Source organism: Vanessa atalanta, chromosome 4, assembly GCF_905147765.1.
Source record: "Vanessa atalanta chromosome 4, ilVanAtal1.2, whole genome shotgun sequence".
Lineage (NCBI taxonomy): Eukaryota > Metazoa > Arthropoda > Insecta > Lepidoptera > Nymphalidae > Vanessa > Vanessa atalanta.
In genome coordinates this window covers 11,591,956-11,613,562 of record NC_061874.1, presented here as the reverse complement: position 1 = coordinate 11,613,562, position 21,607 = coordinate 11,591,956, and the positions used below count along the sequence as shown (strand labels likewise).

General features: G+C 35.9%; 2 protein-coding genes across 7 annotated transcripts; both read left to right on the top strand.

Annotated features, from left to right (window-relative positions):
• Positions 1-373: 373 nt before the first annotated feature.
• Positions 374-2,453, top strand: LOC125077699 (probable arginine--tRNA ligase, mitochondrial). The gene is made up of 3 exons (XM_047689703.1): positions 374-584; positions 707-1,811; positions 1,891-2,453. The coding sequence occupies exons 1-3, from the start codon at positions 519-521 to the stop codon at positions 2,388-2,390; spliced, it is 1,671 nt and encodes a 556-aa protein (XP_047545659.1). The 5' UTR covers positions 374-518; the 3' UTR covers positions 2,391-2,453.
• Positions 2,454-4,137: 1,684 nt separating this feature from the next.
• LOC125063848 (CREB-binding protein) lies at positions 4,138-21,607 on the top strand. 6 transcript variants are annotated; one of them, XM_047670508.1, is made up of 23 exons: positions 4,138-4,699; positions 6,215-6,426; positions 7,317-7,512; positions 8,843-9,009; positions 9,756-10,130; positions 10,253-10,486; positions 10,629-10,767; positions 11,266-11,430; positions 11,694-12,022; positions 12,107-12,225; positions 12,334-12,937; positions 13,026-13,961; positions 14,062-14,219; positions 14,828-14,938; positions 15,095-15,413; positions 15,532-15,675; positions 15,796-16,269; positions 16,450-16,683; positions 16,766-17,566; positions 18,383-18,658; positions 19,344-19,523; positions 19,782-19,994; positions 20,799-21,607. In XM_047670508.1, exons 1-23 carry the CDS (start codon positions 4,615-4,617, stop codon positions 21,252-21,254), a joined length of 6,927 nt encoding a protein of 2,308 aa, XP_047526464.1. In that variant the 5' UTR covers positions 4,138-4,614; the 3' UTR covers positions 21,255-21,607. The 6 variants fall into 6 exon arrangements, with proteins under 6 accessions (XP_047526464.1, XP_047526465.1, XP_047526463.1 ...); XM_047670509.1 differs by having other exon boundaries at positions 7,305-7,512; positions 14,858-14,938; XM_047670507.1 differs by having other exon boundaries at positions 7,305-7,512; positions 16,459-16,683.

Sequence of the window (21,607 nt, the reverse complement as noted above, 5' to 3'; positions counted from 1 at the left end):
CATTTATAATTTTATATAAAACTTCAAATATAAAAAATCATTACAAATCGGAGATTGTTTGCATTAATCAAATCATATTTTAGATACCTACCATATGAACATATAGTAGGTATTAATGTATAATATCATAAACAATCTTATGTGATAATATAGAGTTAACACGTAATTAAAAATCAGAAAGGGGAGTGAAACGTAACAATTATGACTGATTTTGATAGTACTAATTTATAACACAATATCACGTCAAATAATTAATTTTAAAAATCATCAAAGTTAAGCCCAAGGTGTAAAGTTGGCTTAATAAAATAATATGTTATGGTGTTGCTGTATTATTGAGTGACTGAGTGTCATATTTTCAGTTTTCAATATTGACAAACTAGATAAATTTACCTGCTAATTGCCGTAAATATATGAATTAACTTGTTACTATAAATAAACTTAAATACTTAATTGTTTCATATTAGAAGAAATAAATACCATCATTTATAATTCAACTGGTAATTTTACGTTGAAAATGAATGTTTAGCAATATTAATTACGAAATCACAATGGTTACAAAATTAAAAAGAATTTTACTACGAAAGGTAAAATATGTTTTGATTAAATTACTAACTTAATTCTTATTGTTTTATTGGGTACGATTGTTTTAGTTCTTTCACAAGTACTATTAATTTAGGTTACAAATATTTAATAATTATTTTTTAAGGTTTTTACACAATCTGGATTGGACTCAAACGGAAATACTATAAATCTTAACCATATGCATGTTTCGTATAAGCATAAAGAAAATATATTCATAGTAAATTTAGCAAGTGATAGCATACATAAATTAGAAAAAGGAAATAAAAATCATAAAAGCAAAAACCGTGAGCAGATAGCAGTGGATATAGACAGAAATCTTTTTGTAAAGTATGTTTTAGAAAACATTAGTCATGAACCATTGCCTAATCCAAAACCAAAGAAAATTGTTATTGATTTTAGTTCACCAAATATTGCAAAACCATTTCATGTGGGCCATTTAAGGTCCACAATAATAGGTAATTTTATTGCAAATATAAATAAATATTATCACAATGATGTTGTAAAATTAAATTATTTAGGTGACTGGGGCACACAATTTGGTCTTTTGCAGTATGGCCTGCAACAGAAAAAAATTTCAGTTCATGATCTCTGTAATAATCCTATTCAAAATTTGTATGAAGTATATGTGCATGCTAACAAGTTGGCTTCCATTGATGATAATGTACAAAAACAGGCTAAAAAATACTTTTCCGACATAGAGCAAGGAAGGTCTGACTTGGAAAATTGGAGAAAAATTCGTGAAATTACTGTCCAAGAACTAGAAAAAATTTATCATAGATTAGGCATAACATTTGATGATTATCACTGGGAATCGGATTACAATGGTGTCGCAATAAAGACATTAATTAAAACATTAGAGAATCAAAATATTATCACTACTGATGATCTAGGGAAGAAAGTAGCAGAATTTAACAATAGGCCTATCACTGTTTTAAAGAGTGACAACTCTACTCTATATTTATCCAGAGACATTGCTGCACTATTAGATAGGTATCAAAAATATAGGTTTGATAAGATGCTATATGTGGTAGACAATGCTCAAACTGATCATTTTGCTGCTGTATTTCACATAGCTGGGAAACTAAATAAAGAATGCACTGAAGGCTGTGAACATGTAAAATTTGGTAGAATTAAAGGCATGAGTACAAGAAGTGGAAATGTTGTGTTTCTCAACAATATACTAGATGAAGCAAAACAGAAAATGTTTGAAAAACAACAAGAATCTAAAAGTAATTCTCATCTATACCAAACTTTTCTAATTATTATTTAAGTCATTTTTTAATTTTATTTTGCATGTAATCATTTCAGATACTAGAACATCGGCTATAAATGAAGAAACTTGTGACACACTTGGTACAACAGCAGTGTTATTAAATGATTTAAAACAGCGTAGACAAAAAGATTACGTTTTTGATTGGGACAGAGCACTGCAGAGTGAAGGAGATAGTGGAATCAAATTGCAATATCTTCATTGTAGACTTTGGAGTTTAGAAAAAAATACTGGTGTAACAATTCCAAAATTTTGTGAACCAGACTGTCTTACTGAAGAAATCATTGGTGAAGTTGTAGCAGAATTAGCGAGATTTGAAGAAATTCTAAACCAATCATTAAAAGAAAAAGAAGCCTGCATCATTGTTAATTATTTATTTCGGTTAGCCAGACATGTAAATAGAATGTTTAATGACCTTAAAGTTAAAAATGTTGATAAAGATCTAGGATCTCAAAGGTTGCTAGTTTTTCATTCAGCAAGAATTGTAATTAAGACAGGCTTGGAAATTTTAGGTGTCAAGCCTTTATATGAAATGTAATTTTTTAAAGAACATCATTCACCAGTTTAAAGATAAATGAATATTTTACAATAAATGTTTTAATATTGTACTTATATCCCTTTTTTTATGTGGTAACCCTGATAATAAAAATATACTAAAATAATTGATGATAAATAATAATTAAAGAACTTACTTTAAAGCTAAATTTTAATTAAAAAAAATACTTCAATAGTGTTTTTTAAAAAAATATCTTAAATACGATATTGAATACATTCGAGTTGTTTTTCTAAAATAAAAAATTAAACATACCTGGTAAAATATACATAAAAATATATCATTATTACATCTATAATATATAAGTTTTTCATTTAATTATTAATTTAATATCAGTTTAAGCAGCTTTGTTATTATTGTTATATTTTTTATAGTTACATTACTCAAGATCTGGTGATGATTGACAAAGTGAATAGCTAGCCTTAATTGTACAGAGTACATGTAGAATATAGATTAATGTTAATAATGATCGATACGAAGCATTGATGATCGTTAATTTCTCCATTTTTGGTATTTATTATTGACTTTGTTAAAAAGAGGAGTATTAATCGAATTTCGTCTAAAAAATAAAAAGGATACACATACAATAGTACAACTATACAGCATTTTTACATAATTGTTTCTTAGCAAGATCTGAGAGAAATCTTATAAGAAAAGTATTATATTAAATAATGCACTTATTGCATGATATGAGCAGAAAAAGGGGTATTTTCATTTGATATCAGTTCTAAGCCATTCGAACATTTTTTTTTACAACATTGCTTACCTAAATATGATACAAATGTAGTGGTACAACCGTTGGTATGATAATATAACTTTATATTATTCATCTTACTAAATGCAAAATAAACATGAAAGCAAATTTTCGGAGTATGTTGTTCGTATGTCAACAGCAAAAATAAATATTATTAAATATTAATTAGGATTATAAATATAGTCTTCCATCAAACTATTATTTAGTTATGATCGAACTATAATTCCCGCAAAACATGGATTCACTTAAACCGGACAACATTTTTGTTTGTATAACAGTGTTGTCACAAAATATTTGCAACATTTTTTCGTGATAAATCCTGTAATATTTATCAGGAAATATTAACAGGATGATAATATTCACAGTCATTTTCTTTATCAAAGCAAATGTAATAAATGAAAATGCTTTTAATATTTTTGATTCAATTAAATAAAAACATACAAGTATAAAATAAGTATGATTTGTAAAATTATATTTTTCCAGAAAAACTTTCTGTTTTTTCAAACCTTTTCTTGTGCTATTTACATAGTACATAAATAAAATAAGTTAATTTTAATAAAATTAATAATAGAAAGTATTATTTTCTCTATGATGACCTAGAGACCATAGATCTAGATACACGTCGTATTGATGATGACCCCTCCCGATATTGGAGGGAAATTTTAAATGATGTTGAAAAATAACTTATTTGCTTCATATTTTTATATCAAATTAAAGACAAAATGAATAAAGTCCATATTTTTAATATATTTATGTTCTCTTAAAAGTAAAAACAAGTTTTAACAATTTAGTTTAGCTTTTAAATTTAAGTAGAAAACTCATCGGTTAACTTCGTTTCTATTCGGTTCTGAACGCGTTGACGTCAGAATAATTGGACCGATCCTGCGTCAAGTCGGCACTTCCGGCAGTCACGTGGTATGTGAGGACCAATCACAAGCCTTTGTCTCTTTATAGGCCGACATTTTCTGACAAGCGTAGAAAAAGTTTTCATCAACAGCCGCCATTTTGCGCTGGAGAGACTGAGAAGTATTTCGGAATTTGTCGTGTAAATTTTCTGTTTTTTCTTACATCATTTAATCATAAACTGTACCATTCCGTATATTTTAAAGTGTTAAGTGAAATCGTGTAGTTCGATCGGTAAAATAAGTTCCATAAAGTAGCAAAATCTGGTGATATTGTTTTCATTTATTGTGCTAGTTCCGTCGGAAGATGGTGAGAGGGTCTGTGTAGCTCTTCGATTCGGAGCTTTGTAATGGCGAATACTTGAGTGAGAAATTTTAATATGTGCCTTCAATGGTCCGAGAGACATCGAACGATCGGGATGTGGGTGAATTACGTTATGATGGATGACAAATCGCTTTAAAATGTTATTTCTTAAAGATATAAGACATAAATGTGTTATTTGAATCGGCGGGCCGAAATATTCACGACGGCTTACGTTTAGTAAACAGAGCCATGGCCGATCATCATGTGGATGAGCCGCCTAATAAGCGGGCTAAGATGATCCGGGACCCTTTCCAGGGTCCCTCGGACACCGCAGGTGAGTACTTTTTCTTATTTTGCAAGTTTCTTAAGTTTCGAGCACCCTTCTGTCATTATTATATTACAGAGATTTTTGACATTTTGCCGTCGCTCTTGTTAGCGCCCTCCAAGTTTTGCGTCGTATTATTGTTTCTTGAGCTAAATTAACTAGGAAAATGTGCTTTTTAGTATATTTTAGGTTTATTGTACTTATAATAATTATTTTTGTGTTATTATAAAATATTTCGACACTTCGATAACAAATTAGACAGTACGAAACAAAATGTTGTTTCAAATCGTATCGTAAAAAGTTTTTGGAATAAATGAACAATTCGTGATTAAAAGAGTAAGGATATTAGAGAAATATTTACCTTGTGCACATTTCTTTTGCGTTGAAATACATTTATGAATGTTTTTGATGGTGACATGATTAGTTTTAACTCTAATTAGGTTTATATGTAATGTATTGTACTGTGTTCAATTAAAAGTACTAATTTTATCAGAGATTCTATTTATTAAATATATAAAATGAAAGTTTAGTTTTATAAAATAAATCTTATAATGATATTATTAACAATAATGGAGTGACCTACATTTAGTTTTGTGATTATAACCCATCAAATTAGGCAAACAAAATTTAAGGCGAATTATTTGTAGTTTGTATTGTTACATATAACTTAATATATGCTTGTAATGTGTACCTAAACACATGATTTATGATATTTACCTTAAAATGTATCTATGTAATCTAAGAGATTTTTTTTCAAATTGTTTAAAATATAATGGTCAAATTTTGTGTCCAATTAAATTTCATATTTTCTTTCTTTAAAAAAGTTTAAATGGTTTAATTTAAATAAATATATTTTTAAACCTGATAAAGTTTGTGTGAAATAGTAATGATTAATTAATATTTTATTTTAATTAATATTTGTTGGTTAAGTGCAAACTTAAAGGCAATTCAATATCTGTCAAAACATATTTTCCTAATGTATGACAAAATATTAATAACTATATATACAAATGAAATTTAAAAAAGAATACTGTTTATGCCAAGTCTACTTTTAATGATAATGATGCAATTATAAATTGATTTAGTATGTAATATAATATTGTATAGATGTTTATTACTATTTTGTTTTATGCTCAAATAATAGTTTTAATAGAATATCTAGTCACAATAAAAGTTTATATCTAATATATTATTATTTATTTTCAAATAAAACTCCCAATATACCAAATAAATTGTTGTTTGTTCAGTTTAATTGAAATATTATAGGTTATCTAAGATTTTTCTTTTGTTTTTCTTTTAATGTATTAGTGACATAAAATGATGCTGATGTTGAAATTTATTATTTTGTATACTTTAAAAATGTGAATGGTGAATATAATAATACTAATTTTTATTTATTTGGTATAGTATAAAAGTGAGTATGATTGGTTTTCAAGAAGTTAAATTAAATGAATTAATTTTATTACAACATGAAACATGTGCCATTAGTATAAGTTTACAAACACATATAATTGGTTTCAGTAGACGGGTTTTCTAACCTGGACATGTTCGACCTTGAAAAGGATCTCCCTGATGAGTTGATGGGAGGTTCATGGGGTGAACAACCTGGTGTCACAGGGCCAAAGCCCCCGGCGCAAGGACCCGGCCCTGGGGGACAAATGGGCCAGCAGCAGCTTAACGGAGATGATCCGACTGCTGCCATGCAGAGACAAATTAACAATCACCTTATTCAACAAGTGAGTACCTGGGACTGATGTTTTTTATGAATGAAAAACCTTTATAAAAAGTAAAGTTATAGATATTAAATGGATTAAAAGAAAGAGCATGTTAATGTTATTTAAGTTTATAATATATATATTTTTTGGTTATATAAGATTTTTTAATTCATATTTATATCAGCAACAGGCTAGAAGCCTAATAAAGTATTTGCATAGAGATTAATTTTTTTTTTTTAAAATACGAAATTAAACTTATTCTTGAACAAGCTTTTAAAAAATTTTTTTTTTGATATTTTGTAAATAAAGATAATTTAAACAAATCAATAATAAGAATACTTTAAATTATAGTAGTAACTAATTTAACAAAATGTAATGCAATAACATTTCTCATACTTTATATTGTGTTTATCCCATTTATTGAGAGAATTTAAGTTAAAAAATTGTGTACATCTAAGGTACATTATTTTCAAATGTCTAATTCAACAAATATTCGTAATTATTTTTTAAAATCCCCTCATTTTATACCAATTTGATACTAATGCTAGTTTATATAATTAATTTACAATTTTTTATTATTCTCAAAAAAAAAATTATTTTTCCTAGTGATTTTTAAATGAATATGCCTTAATATTTAACTGTTGCTGAATGGATTAATTACAAAGAATCTGAATCATGCGGCTTCAGTGAATATATAAATGTAATAAAATGATACATACGTAAATTATACTACATTATATTAATATATTTTGCCATTTGAATAAAAACTTTATACCTTTGATCTACAATTTTATCATCACAATCATGTATCATATGAGTATTCACATTATTATTATATTTTTCTAATTATTTTATGACCTGAATTAATTAAAATTAATAATGTGTTATGTCGTTTGCTGGTCTTTTCACAGGGCAACAAGGGTGGCTTAGTTGGCCACAACAACCCTTTAGGATTGAGTAGTTTAGGAAGTAAGAGTCCTAACTTACAGTCACCGCCCAATGTGTCTGTCTCCAAAGACCTGATGGGTGGTATGCTTCAGCAACTTATACCAAATACAAGTCATCCAAACCAACTCCACTCTTCAATGCCAATGAGCTCCATTCAAGGTAAGTATTGTGTTCTGCCGAAGATTAAATTATTTTTTTTATATTTATAATTAACCAATATAAATATCAAGAGATCTTTATTGTATATCGGAAAGTGTATTAAAAGTAAGTTTGTATCAAATTTGATAAAAAATAGTATGGAAAATGAAGGCTTATTAAGCACAAGAGACTGCATAAGGTTTATTTAACAATATAATATTTTATGATTACAGATACCTAGTTGTTTCGATATTTTCATCAAATTAATTTTATAAACAGTTGTGCATAGCTCAAGCTTTCAATACATATTTCATTTATTGATTTATAAGTAAATTATGTTAAATTCAAATAAACCTTTTCATTAACTATATTTAGCACCTCTAACTACATTCATAGTCATGGTATATATTCAATAGTAATCCATATTCATGGTATTATTAAATAACTAGTATAATATACCTAAATTAAATATTTTTTGAGTGAAAATTTTACGTTTGAATATATTACAATTTTAATAATTTTTTTAATGGTCAAGTAAGATTGTACAATTAAAAAAATATTTTTTCTAATGATATGATAATATACACACATTTGGAAATAACATTTGTTATATTAATTAATAATGTAGATTATATTAAAAATATAAATTTGTTATATTGATGAAATTTTTAAATCAATAAAAAAAAAACTAGCTTTTACACTGTAGAATTTAACAAATGAATAAGGTCTTTTGATTCAAAATATAGATTTAGTATCTATAGAATCTAACATACACTTGCCTTAGACATAAAATAAACTTGTATTAAATTTTACTACATAGGCTTCATTATACAAAACTACTTTAATCCACTTCACCACAGCTGTTTATATTATACAAGAAAAAATTGCTAAATTTTATTGTTGTATAGTTGGGTGGAGTGCCACAGGGGTCAGTTTTGGGACCAATTATATATATTATTTACGCAGTCAATTTACAAACAACACTAGACATTACCATTGCTACATTAGCAAAGGACACTTTGTTAATAACAAGCAACATAAATTCTGAAGTAGTAAAGACGATAAATGGCTTCAAATATGAAGAAATACAAAGTGCAAGTAGATTTGTCCATGTGATATTTATTAACTTTAAGATATAAGAACCCACATCTTATTAGTATAATAACTCATTATAAACTTGTACTGGTTAAAAAGAAAAACTCAGTAACAAATGTATGGGATACATAAAAATATCAAATCTAATAAATCAAAATAGAAGAAAACTTCCATGTATTGATAATTTAACAAGTGGTTTATCATTTATTATTATTTTAGTTATTTACTTTTGTACTCAAAAAAATTTTCCCCACAGGTGGGATGAATGTAGCGAACGTGGGTGGTAATATGGTAGTGACGAATAGTAACATGACAGGCCCGAACATGCTCGGCGGGGGCATCATCAACAATGTGAACAAGCAGCTGCCGACGCTTATGGGCAACAACCACCATGGGACACCGCCTCACCATCCTCATGCACAGGTCTGTTACATATCATTTGGTATATTTATTAAGTACCTAAAAATATATTTAATTTAGATTTCATTGAACTCAGAAATAAATCTAGTCCCATTGTTTGGAAATTATTTTATATTCCTATCATTAAAAAAAAAGTTTAAACAATATCCAATCTTAAATTGTTAACTTTCAAAAGGTTTTAATACATACTCACCCTTATTATACACAGATGTAACTACAACTTAATGCTAACACATCTGTTTTTATACATGCATTTTATGGCTATTGTTATATGTTTGAACTTGCAAGATAGAGAAATATGGAATTAATTTAGGAAGATTTCTAAGTGCAGTATTTAACTGTCTCAATACTAAAATTGGTTTTACTATATAACTGAGAGATTAGTATTTATATATAAATCGATTTATTATTATTTATTTATTCATAACATTGTAATATTAACCTAAGTAACACTATTCTTCTTCAACAATAGTGATGACAACAATGATAACAATTTTTTTTTTCTTATGTGCTCTATATGTGTGTTAAATTAATTGTACATAGTTTGCAATATCAAAATACTTTTAATAATAGGTTTATTATTATTAGTCATACATTCTTTCATTGGTCAAATCTAAGTGTTAAATAAAACTTAAATATGGTTAACCTTTAAGTTTAATTTTTTTTTCTATATTACATTTTCATACAATTGTGCACATACAGATATACATCTATGCACCCAAGCACGCTCATAGAATTACTTTTCACAGGCAATGCAGAACGGCCCTCTCGGCGGTAGAGTGGGCGGAGTCGGTGGTGTGGGAGTGGGCGTGGGGATGCAAGCACCTAGCATGCGCGGTGGACTAACGCATGGCGCGCATGCTTCCCACGCGGCGCACGGAGGGCACGCGGCGCACGGCGCGCACGCAGCTCACGGCGCCCATGCGCGCATGGGTGCTCCCGGTGGCGGTGGACACCCGCTCGCGCCTTACCACCCCGCGTACGGGCAACCAGCGGCGGGCGGTGCGGCGCAGCGGGCGGCCGGCGTGCGGTTCGGCCCGCCGCCCGAAGCCGGCGGTGGGGCAGCGCAAGCCGTCCCGCCCGCACCTTCACCGCAGACTCCTGGCGCGCCCGCCGGCGGACAGGTGAGATACCATATTAAATACTCTTATTTCGAACTAAAATTTACAAAGCTAGGATGGCATACCAATCAATACGCATTATAATTGTTTTGTTCAATAATAATTATGATTATGAATTTAAATAGTCACAACCGCAAGCGGCGACGCAATCAGCATCGTCGCAGCCAACACAGCAACCAAACACGGGCTCGATCGCCGACCCCGAGAAGCGGAAATTAATCCAGCAGCAACTGGTACTGCTATTGCACGCGCATAAGTGTCAGCGACGTGAGAGCCAATCCAATGGCGAGACGTGGCAATGTACGTTACCGCATTGCAAGACTATGAAGAGTGTGCTTAACCATATGATGTCGTGTCAGGTTAGTTATACTAGTTTAGTCTAACAAATTTTTATCTCAATATTACAATTTTTACAAATTATTATATTATATTTGTTAACCAACTTATTGTTTATTTGCGTTACCCATTCTGTAATGTGAGTAATAACATTTTAATTTTCAGGCGGGAAAAAACTGTGGTGTACCCCACTGCTCATCATCAAGACAAATCATTAACCATTGGAAACATTGTATAAAAAATGACTGTCCTGTTTGTTTGCCTCTCAAGCAAGCTGATAGGACTAGGACTAACCCTATGAATGGTAAGTGTTTCAATGATCTTTGTGGTTAATTAAACTAATACTATTGACTAATACTTTAACATATGCTTAAGAAACATCAAATAATATCTGATATCTTTTTAATCATAAAACAGCTTATTGCAAAACATGGACTGTTCTAAAAATATTTTTTCCTATACATACATATATAAGCGTAGTTGCAGTTTGGTTTTGTTCGGGGCTTTAAGAATAAAAGCCGTTCAGTACTTCTTCAGTTACAATACAATACTTAAACTAATCCTTATATTCATAATATAACATATTATGAATATAAGGATTAGTGAAAATAATATAAATAAAAAGAAGTGCACAAATTTTAACAGAACTATTAATTAAATTATTTTGCAATTAAATTGTCATATTAATTGGGAATTTTTAGTTACACGAGTATTGTAAGGTATTTAACATAATTTAGAACATCTAGAACATATCTTAATGGGTAAGTAATAATACATGTTACATTAGAGCGTATTTGTCCAGCGGCTGCTGTTTCCCACTCGAGCACCGGCGTAGGCTCGGTGGGCAGCGTGGGCACGGCAGGCGGAGGTGTCGGCGTGGGTGTGGGCGTGGGCGTTGGTTCTATCAGTGTTAACGTGGCGTCCGCGCCCGCACCCAACGCACTCCCCACAGTCAACCCACTGGCCGGTAAGTGTTTCATAGCATGATTTTTTGGGTTCTTATATCAATTATACTCAAAATTACTTCGTAGCATCAAGAATGTTTTGTAATTTGTTTGACTCTGAATGTATTTTTTTATATCGTGTACTAAAATGTGGTGCTTAATAAATAACATCTTGTCATTCACAATTGTAAATTTTATTTGTTTATTTAATATTATGAAATAATATGTACGTAACGTTTATTTGTCTACTTTTTAAGTAAATAAATTCATGAAGTAATCTATTCAGGTGGAGTATCATCTGCGTCGGCTCAGTCTGGGAACGCCGTCGGTGGAGTAGGTTCAGTGGGTGGGGTGGGAGGTGTCGGTTCGGTCGGCTCTGTGGGCGGCGGAGCGGGTGCGGACATGAAACGCGCGTATGAAGCTCTTGGTATCGCGTGCCCCACGTCGGTGGCGGGCATGGTGGGTGGCTTTGCACGCGCACCACTCCCACGCATGACTGCACCGCGCCCGCCCTCACTCTCCGACGTACTGCCCCAGCAGCAGCCCATGCAGCAGCTCTTCGCGCATCAATCTCAGTCTGACTTACAGCAACAACAATCACAGCAGCAGCAACTTGTAAGAAAACTTTCCTTTTTTCCATTAAAATAAAAACTACTATTGTGTATATTTTTAACGCAATGTTTCAAATTTTTTTATCAGATGGGCACAGGAACGTTGCAACTACCAGGAGGACCTGTTACAGCCAATCCCGTTTCTGGAACGAAAGAATGGCACCAGTCTATAACACCTGATCTCAGAAACCACCTTGTTCATAAACTGTAAGTTTTCTCTTTCTATGTATTTACTGATTTTATGACATAATTTATTTATTACATATTTACGCCATACCAATATTTATAACTCACATTTTTTTTCATCTTTGACAGGGTGCAAGCCATTTTTCCTACACCAGACCCTACAGCTATGCAAGATAAAAGAATGCATAATCTAGTTGCGTACGCGAGAAAAGTAGAAGGTGACATGTATGAAATGGCTAGTACGCGGTCTGAGTACTACCATTTGCTTGCCGAAAAAATATATAAAATACAGAAAGAATTGGAAGAAAAACGGCAAAAGCGAAAAGAGCAACAACAACAGTTACAAGCACAGCAGCAGCAGCAAAGTCAACTTCAACAGCAGCAACAACAACAACAACAGCAGCAGCAGCAACAACAACAACAACAGCAACAACAACAGCAGCAGCAGCAGCAACAACAACAACAACAACAACAACAACAACCTGGAGGAGTACTAGGTGGTGTCATGGGTGGCGTCAGGCCTACGGCACCTGGCGTGGGTGTGGGAGTTGGCGTCGGAGGAGTTGGAGTCGGAGTGGGAGTAGGTAGTGGCGTTGGCCGGCCTAACTTACCTCCTCAGCCTGGGTTACCTGCAATGCGCATCCCCTCGCCTGGTATGCCGCTCACTATGCAAGGCAACCGAATGACATACCAGTCAAATCTAGTGGGCCCACCTGGACCTAGTCCCAACCAGGTATTATTTACATGTGTTACTTTATAAAAAATCAGTCTTTTTTTGTGCACAGTAATATCATTCATCTATTGTAACTGTTTCCTTTTAGATGCCTCAGACACCGAATGGCGGAAGCGTAGGAGGAGTCGGCAGCGTCGGGAACCCCGGTATGTCACCTTTCGGACAGCCAATGACATCTCCGGTGCCGCAATATCCACTGCAGAGTAACGGCCCCGCCGCGCTCGCGTCTCCCGGCCACGGCGCGGCAGAGGCGAAGGTGCGTCTCGCCGGTGGTGGGCCCGTCGCTAGCCCCTTCATGAACCACACTGCGTTTCGCAACGAGACGGGCGCCGCATCCCCGGCCGGTGGGGCGGGCGGCGTGGGCGGCGCCGCTACGCCCGCCACTCCGCTTGCGCACGCCAGCCCCGCGCCCGACCCGCGCCCCGCTTCGAGGCCGCCCTCTGCCGCCGCGCCTATATCCGCACAGATGGCGGCGCTGCAAGCCGCCGAAGATAGCCCGCCCGATGTTAAGCGCGACCCGGATGACGTGCGAATCAAAGAGGAACCCGAAGATCCCGACTGTGGAGGAAAAGGCATGCGCGATGAGACACCACGCGATAAAGATTCAGGGCCAGACCCCTTCTTGAAGCAGGAAATCAAGCGAGAAATTAAACGTGAAATCAAAGAGGAGCCGCCAGAAACGCCAACGGGTGCGGACGCCGCGGCTTCAGATCGCGGACCCAAGAAGACGTTTGCTTTCAAGCCGGAAGAACTGCGTCAGGCGTTACTTCCAACGCTTGAGAAGTTGTTCCGCCTCGACCCCGAGTCGCTGCCTTTCCGCCAGCCGGTGGACGCGCAAGCCCTTGGTATCCCAGACTACTTCGATATTGTGACCAAACCAATAGATCTTTCCACAATCAAGATGAAGATAGACCGAGGCCAGTACAAAGATCCATGGGAGTATGTTGATGACGTCTGGCTAATGTTTGAGAACGCTTGGCTATACAATCGCAAGAACTCACGTGTCTATAGATATTGTACTAAGGTAACTATCGTAAATATTACTTCTTGGTGGAAAAATATGAAATTAATATTCATAGACATTGTATTGTTTTACTAATCTTATTATTTGTTATCTTTCGTAGCTGTCAGAAGTATTTGAAGTAGAAATAGATCCCGTAATGCAAAGTCTGGGATACTGTTGCGGTCGCAAGTACACTTTCAACCCACAAGTGCTATGCTGTTATGGCAAACAACTTTGCACAATTCCCCGCGACGCTAAATACTTCAGTTATCAAAACAGGTTAGTAGTTATAGTAGTCAATTATTGATCTAATAATTTTTGAGTACTATCATTTTACATGTGAAATACTTTGATTATATATATTCATATTTATAAATTTTAAGCTTTTTAAATTTTACTATAATTTCCTTTTACCTGTCATAATCATCAAACATACAATACCAATACCTTCACAGTCATAATGCCATACCATCACAGTTTTTGTTTGACCACTAAATGTATATTTAATTCTTTAATCAATGTTTATAAATACTTTTAATACTTAAATTAAAGTATAGAAATGCTCATCAATTTATTCCTATACACCTATCTGTCGCTTTTGTAGTCTGGTTCTTGTCATAGAAAGCTACATATTATTGTAATATTTTTTTCTTTGTTTTTTGCTATCAGTACATGTTTTTTTTTTCTTTAGTGGGAAAATGCTACTGTACATTATCGATATAAGTGATTACCAAACTAATACCAGTATTGCTCCATCCATGGGATCTATACTAATCCCTTTTATGTTCTTATCGCTTACTAATTTGTTTTCGCCCTCGCACGCCCTTGCCTGCACACAAACGTTCCTGTCACGCTTCATCACTCGCTCGGACTGTTATGAACTAAAGTCTAAAAGCGTATGGGGTTGTGTCCGATAGATACACCTTCTGCCAGAAGTGCTTCAACGACATCCAGGGCGACACTGTCACGCTCGGCGACGACCCGCTGCAGCCCCAGACGTAAGTGACGTTCTCTTATTATTTTATTATTAAATATCTGTACATTTATTTAAAATTCATATATTGCAGTTAACATAAACAAAGTAAAACATCGATTAAGTATAATTGTATACTTTTAATGTTAAATTTTGATAAAATTGAAATATTTTATTGCAGAGCGATCAAAAAAGATCAATTCAAAGAAATGAAAAATGACCATTTAGAGCAAGAACCGTTTGTGCTTTGCATGGACTGTGGTAGGAAGCAACATCAAATATGTGTGTTGCACCATGACCAAATATGGCCTCAAGGCTTTTGCTGTGATAACTGTTTGAAGAAGAAAGGGGCGAAGCGGAAAGACAACAAGTTTAGTTCTAAGAAACTGCCTACTTCTAAGCTCGGCATTTATATTGAAACTAGAGTTAATAATTTCCTTAAGAAAAAAGAGGCTGGCGCTGGCGAAGTGCATATCAGGGTTGTCGCATCGTCCGATAAGGTAATATATTTCTTAATAAGTAATTATTTTTTTTTAATTTATTTTTGTGGTAATTTATTTTACTAAAATTTTAACATTAAACAAAAAAATACCATACTCGAACGTATAATATTTGCAGATGGTCGAAGTGAAACCAGGAATGAGATCGAGATTCGTAGAATCGGGGGAGTTGTGCGCCGAATTCCCGTATCGGGCTAAAGCGTTATTTGCATTTGAGGAAGTTGATGGAACTGATATTTGTTTCTTTGGAATGCATGTGCAGGTATGTACCTTGATATTCTCAACTGTATGTGTTTCGAATATATTTAATTATTAGTAAGATTACCCTGCCTTTGTTAGTATGTGCAAATGTCATTTTTAACATTATGTACATGTTTTTCAGGAGTATGGTAGTGAAAGTCCATCGCCTAATACGAGGCGAGTTTATATAGCATATCTAGATTCAGTACATTTCTTCCAACCGAGGCAGTACAGGACTGCTGTGTATCACGAGATTTTATTAGGATATTTGGATTACGCTAAGCAATTGGGTTATACAATGGCCCACATCTGGGCCTGCCCGCCTTCTGAGGGCGACGACTACATATTTCACTGCCATCCGCCCGAACAAAAAATACCCAAGCCTAAAAGGCTACAAGAGTGGTACAAGAAAATGCTAGACAAGGGTATTATAGAAAGGATAATTTTAGATTACAAAGATATTCTTAAGCAAGCAATGGAGGACAATATCTCGTCAGCTGCTGAATTGCCTTATTTTGAGGGGGATTTCTGGCCCAATGTCCTAGAAGAGTCTATTAAAGAATTGGATCAAGAAGAGGAAGAGAAGAGAAAGCAAGCTGAAGCCGCTGAGGCAGTGGTCAGTATCATTCGTGTACATTTTAGCCATTTAATTTTCAAGTTAATTATTTTATTATTGTTATATTATGACTTTATAAATATACTATTTATGACATTGAAATTCTCACAAAATCTAATCCCATTGCCATCATATCAACGGGTATTGCGATGTGAGAGAATATTTCTAACATGATTTTAGATATTCCAGTCTTCCGAAGAAAATGAACAAGGACCTGATGGCAAGAAAAAAGGCCAGAAGAAAGCTAAGAAATCAAACAAGTCAAAGGCCGCCCAAAGAAAGAACAGTAAGAAACAGAGCGATCAGCAACAAGGCAGTGATCTCAGTGCAAAAATTTTTGCAACAATGGAGAAGCACAAAGAAGTCTTCTTCGTTATTAGGCTACATTCCGCACAGTCTGCCGCTAGTTTAGCTGTGAGTAGTTTAAAATTAACTCATAGTTAAGATATCTATTACTTAATTGTCAATTTTTTAATACTCGTATTTTTATTTACAGCCAATTCAAGACCCAGATCCATTAGTAAATTGCGACCTGATGGACGGTCGCGACGCTTTCCTGACGATGGCCCGAGATCGTCACTACGAATTCTCGTCGACGCGGAGGGCGAGATTTTCCACACTTTGTATGCTTTATGAACTCCACAACCAAGGTCAAGACAAATTCGTATACACATGCAATAGTTGTAAATCTCATGTTGAGACGAGGTACCATTGCACCGTTTGCGATGACTTTGACCTGTGCGTGCCCTGCTATGACAAAGAGGGACACCCACACAAGATGGAGAAGCTTGGCTTAGACCTCGACGTCAGCTCATCGCCAGGTGACATGAAGCAGGCTAACCCGCAAGAGGCGCGCAAGTTGTCTATCCAACGCTGCATACAGTCCCTGGTACACGCATGCCAATGTCGCGACGCCAATTGTCGCTTACCATCTTGCCAGAAGATGAAGCGAGTGGTCGCGCACACCAAGGTCTGCAAGCGCAAGACCAAGGGAGACTGTGCAATCTGCAAGCAACTCATTGCACTGTGCTGCTACCATGCGAAACACTGTCAGGAGACGAAGTGCTCGGTGCCGTTCTGCAGCAGTATAAAGCAAAAGTTAAAGCAGCAACAGGTTCAGCAACGCGTGCAACAGCAGCAGTTGCTGCGGCGACGTATGGCGGCCATGAACACGCGTGGCGGTGCGACGGGAGCCGCCTCGCCTCCCCCGCAGCCCGCGCCCGCGCTCGCGTCGCCGCCGCCCGCCAAGCCTGCGGCGCACGCACTGCCGCACAACGTGCAGAAGGCGCTTCAGCAGGTACTTACTAGATTACAAATTTCAGTAGAGATACAATGTCTATTCTACTATTCATACTACTCCAAATCGATTGTCTTGATATATTTAGTTAAAGATATAAGTTTATACTTAAAGAATAAAATTCAATTAAATTACTGTTGTTAAGGTTCCGTGCCTCAAAGGAAAAAACGGAATCCTTATATGATCACTTTTTTTTCCGTCCATATCTCTGTAAAGACCCTTTATCTCGAAAACGCGTGGGGATGTTTCGAGTTGAAATTATAACAATATACTCAGGTCTACAGTCTCTTAAAGCTATGAAAAAATCAAACGCAAATTACCGTAAAAAAAAGATTCTACCGTCAATGCCGCCAAAATTGTATATTTCGAGACTGTCATCGGAATCAAAATTTATAGGGTAGGTAGGTAGGTCCTTTGACTTAGAACTATAAAATTTGGCTAGTAATACTATCTTATACTATACATTTGTAATTAATTATTAAAATGGGGTCTTTATGCTAGGAACGGTTGTCCAGTGTTTGAATTAAGTTAACTGTGTCATATGGAATATCGTATGAAAGAGCTTCATTGGCACCAGCTTATACTATATTTATGTTATGGTTTTCGATTTATGATGAAGAATTTAAAAAAAAACTTTTTACAGTCACTACTGACAAATCTGCTTTAAATTTGATAATTAAGTAAATAAAAAAAACATACAACTACAAATTTGTACGGAATCCTCGGTGGGCGAGTCCGACTCGCACTTGTCCGGTTTTTTTGAGTTCGAAACGGATGTATTAGAATTATTTTTTAAAGGCAGTGATTTCGCAACAGGTACAAGAGGAGGCGGCGCGACAACAGACGCCGTCATACGGCAAGCAGGCGGCAATGGGTCCTCCCGGCGGCGTTGGGGGAGTGGGGCTGGGCGTGGGCGCGGCCGCCGTGCGCGGCGCCGACTGGGGCGCGCGATACCGAACGCCGCCGCCGCTGCACCACGCGCCGCACCACCGCCTGCCCCACCACGCGCCCGCGCCGCTCGCGCAGCACGCGCCGCTGCAGCACCACGCGCAGCACGCGCCGCATGCGCAGCACGCGCCCTCTGCCATACAGGTATTGCTATCGCCTACTCACGGATGAACCGAAGTTAAATATAACCTACTTATCGTCAATGCAAGTATTGGAACGTAAGCTCTCGTTTGATCTATCATTAACTACTTAGGAATATAGGAATAAAACTCCAATTGATATTTTTAGCAAATTTATTTTATATATATTATTATTATTATCTGTTTTATAAATGATGAGTATTTGCTTGCAAATTGCCATCGTTTTATTCTTGCTACTCAGACTAAAACCTTATGATTTCTCAATTCTAATCTTTCGGTCTGGTCAAAAATAATCAAAATATACTTTATTCAAGTAGGTTTTTACAATTCATAACTATTCCACATATCCACAGTTAAAGCATGTTCAAACACGAAACCTTGCTATAGAATTAAGAAAATTTACATTTAATAACAGTATGTAAAACTATTTAAATGTTTATTTTTTTTCTACTATTCGTTACAAAAATATTCTTGAGTTGTTAAATTTTGTAATTTTCGCAAATTTATTCATAATAAATACTGATAAATAAAAACACAAAAAAATATTGTTTAGAACTGAAGTCAAAACATAAAACCTAATTATTGTTTTGCATAATATTGAAATAATTATTAAAAAATGACTCAAGTTCTTATAGAGTGACTTATTGTTTAATAAAAATAATACTTACTAATTACAAATTGTATCCCAGCAGAGAGCGGGTGCGCCGCAGCAGCAGCAGCAGCAACAACAACCGATGCATCAAAAGGCGTTGCAGCAGCTCATGGCCACGTTGCGCTCACCCGCCAGTCACAATCAGCAGCAAGAAATTCTGCAGATCCTCAAATCAAATCCACCACTTATGGCAGCCTTCATCAAACAAAGAGCACAGGTAAAACAATAATATAATATCTTATTACTCTTTGTGACAAAAATTAATTTCCGTTAAAAAAGTATTTTGTTTTACGAAATGAAAAAATGTGACTTATATGATCAGGTTACGCATTTTTTAAATTATACCATTTTATACCAAAGTTTTGATTGACCAGGTATTATATTTTTTATTAAATTTTAATACCCTTTTTGTATCCTTTATATTTCATTATCTCTTGTAATTTATTTAAGCATATGATTTTTTTATATTACGCAGAACGCCCAGAATCAGCAACAAACAGGCAGCGGTGTCGGCCCAGTCGGCAACGTTGGCGTTGGAAATGTCGGTGTCGGTGGCGTTGGCAATGTTAATGTGGGCCTCGGCGCCGGAGTGCCACAGCAGCCACAACAAATTCAGCATATGATGTCGCAGCCGCAGCAGCAGCAGCGGTTGCAACAAATGCATCAGATGCTACCTCAACAGACACAGGTCAGTTATCAACATAACACTACTCAAACTTTACACCAACAGGCCGTTGTCCAACAATAATAAAACCAGTGTTATGTAGCCGGTCTTTGAGATTCGTTCTATGGCAGCGAGACAGAAGTAACTTTTGAAAAATTAGATGTCTGGACAACTCCACTTACGAATATGGTCGAATAATAAAATTAAGTGACCTTATACACTTACAATAATAATAAAAATTATAATTATAATTATTTGGTAAAATAATTATAATTACAATTTTTGTTATTATTATAAGTGTATGCTTATGCTTAATTCAAAACATATATCTCTGATTAGATGTGAGAGTGCGTGGAAATAATTGTATTGGCGTTCGCTCAATATACGGGAAAAGTAACGGGGGTCCTGAAAAGTCAAAGTCCTGAATTATTTAATTTAATATAAAATGTCGGGGTTTTCTTTTGCAAAATTGTGACCCTCCCGACACACACATCACACATTGTATTTGACTGTTTTTTTTCTCCATTTATACTAGCCTGTAAATACAGATTTGCAAAAATGTATCTATTCAAACTATCAACGAAAGAGGGTACTCCTTTCATATACCCTAATTTTCTTTCTGCCATAAATTTTAATAGGGTTTAAGGTCCCCACTACTCACGAAAAATGTTGCTTAAACGATCTAACATAACATTTACAAGCAAGAATTGAGAAGCTATAGAATGAACTTAAACTTGTTGTACTGAATTTTATAAAGCCCAAATGATTCATTTGATTAATCGGTTTTTATTACCGTTGTTTAATTAGCTAATTTATTTGTACGTGTAGGTCGGCGGTGTGTCTGGTGTGGGTGGCGTCGGAGGCGTCTCAGGAGTCGGTCTCGGCGGCGTCGGCGGAGTCGGCGGCGTGTCCGGCATGTCGGCGGGCGCGCCCGGGGGCTGGTTCAAGCAGGGCGGCCCCGCCGGTGGCGTCAGCGGTGTCGGCGGCGGCATGATGGGCATGCGCGGTGCATACGCGGGCGGCGGGCCGGCGCCCAGGCTGGCCGCCCGGTACTTCCCCGGCGGCGGAGTGGGCGGCGTGGGCTCCGTAGGCGGCGTGGGCGCCGTGGGCGGCGTGCTGCAGCGGTCGCCGCCCGCCACGCCGTCGCCGCGGCCGCCCACGCCCTCGGAGCTGCTGATGATGCGGCAGTCGCCCGCGCCGCCCGCCCCCCACGCGCCGCCCGACGAGCAGCTGCCGCCGATGACGCCTCAGGACCAACTCACCAAGTTCGTGGAGCAGTTGTAGTGTACATAACCGAGGCGCGCCCGGTCGCCCTGTAATATATAAGCTATCGCGGCCTGCGCGTGCCGCCGCCCGCTCGTCTCCCCTTCCCCGCACTATTTATTGTCGATGATATCGTTTAGCGACGCGAAGGACGTATTTAGTATTACGATGAACGAATCGAGCGCTCAATGTACAAAATGTAAATATGAGAAAGAGTACATCCTGTCCGCTTTTGCGTAATGTAAGTTGTTCGTAGTGTAGGTACATTATGATACTTATTCTGTTTATTGTAATTAAATCATTTTATAATATAATTATGTGATGATTATAAATTGTTGTTTCTGTTCTAATACAACCTACTACTTCCTGCCTTA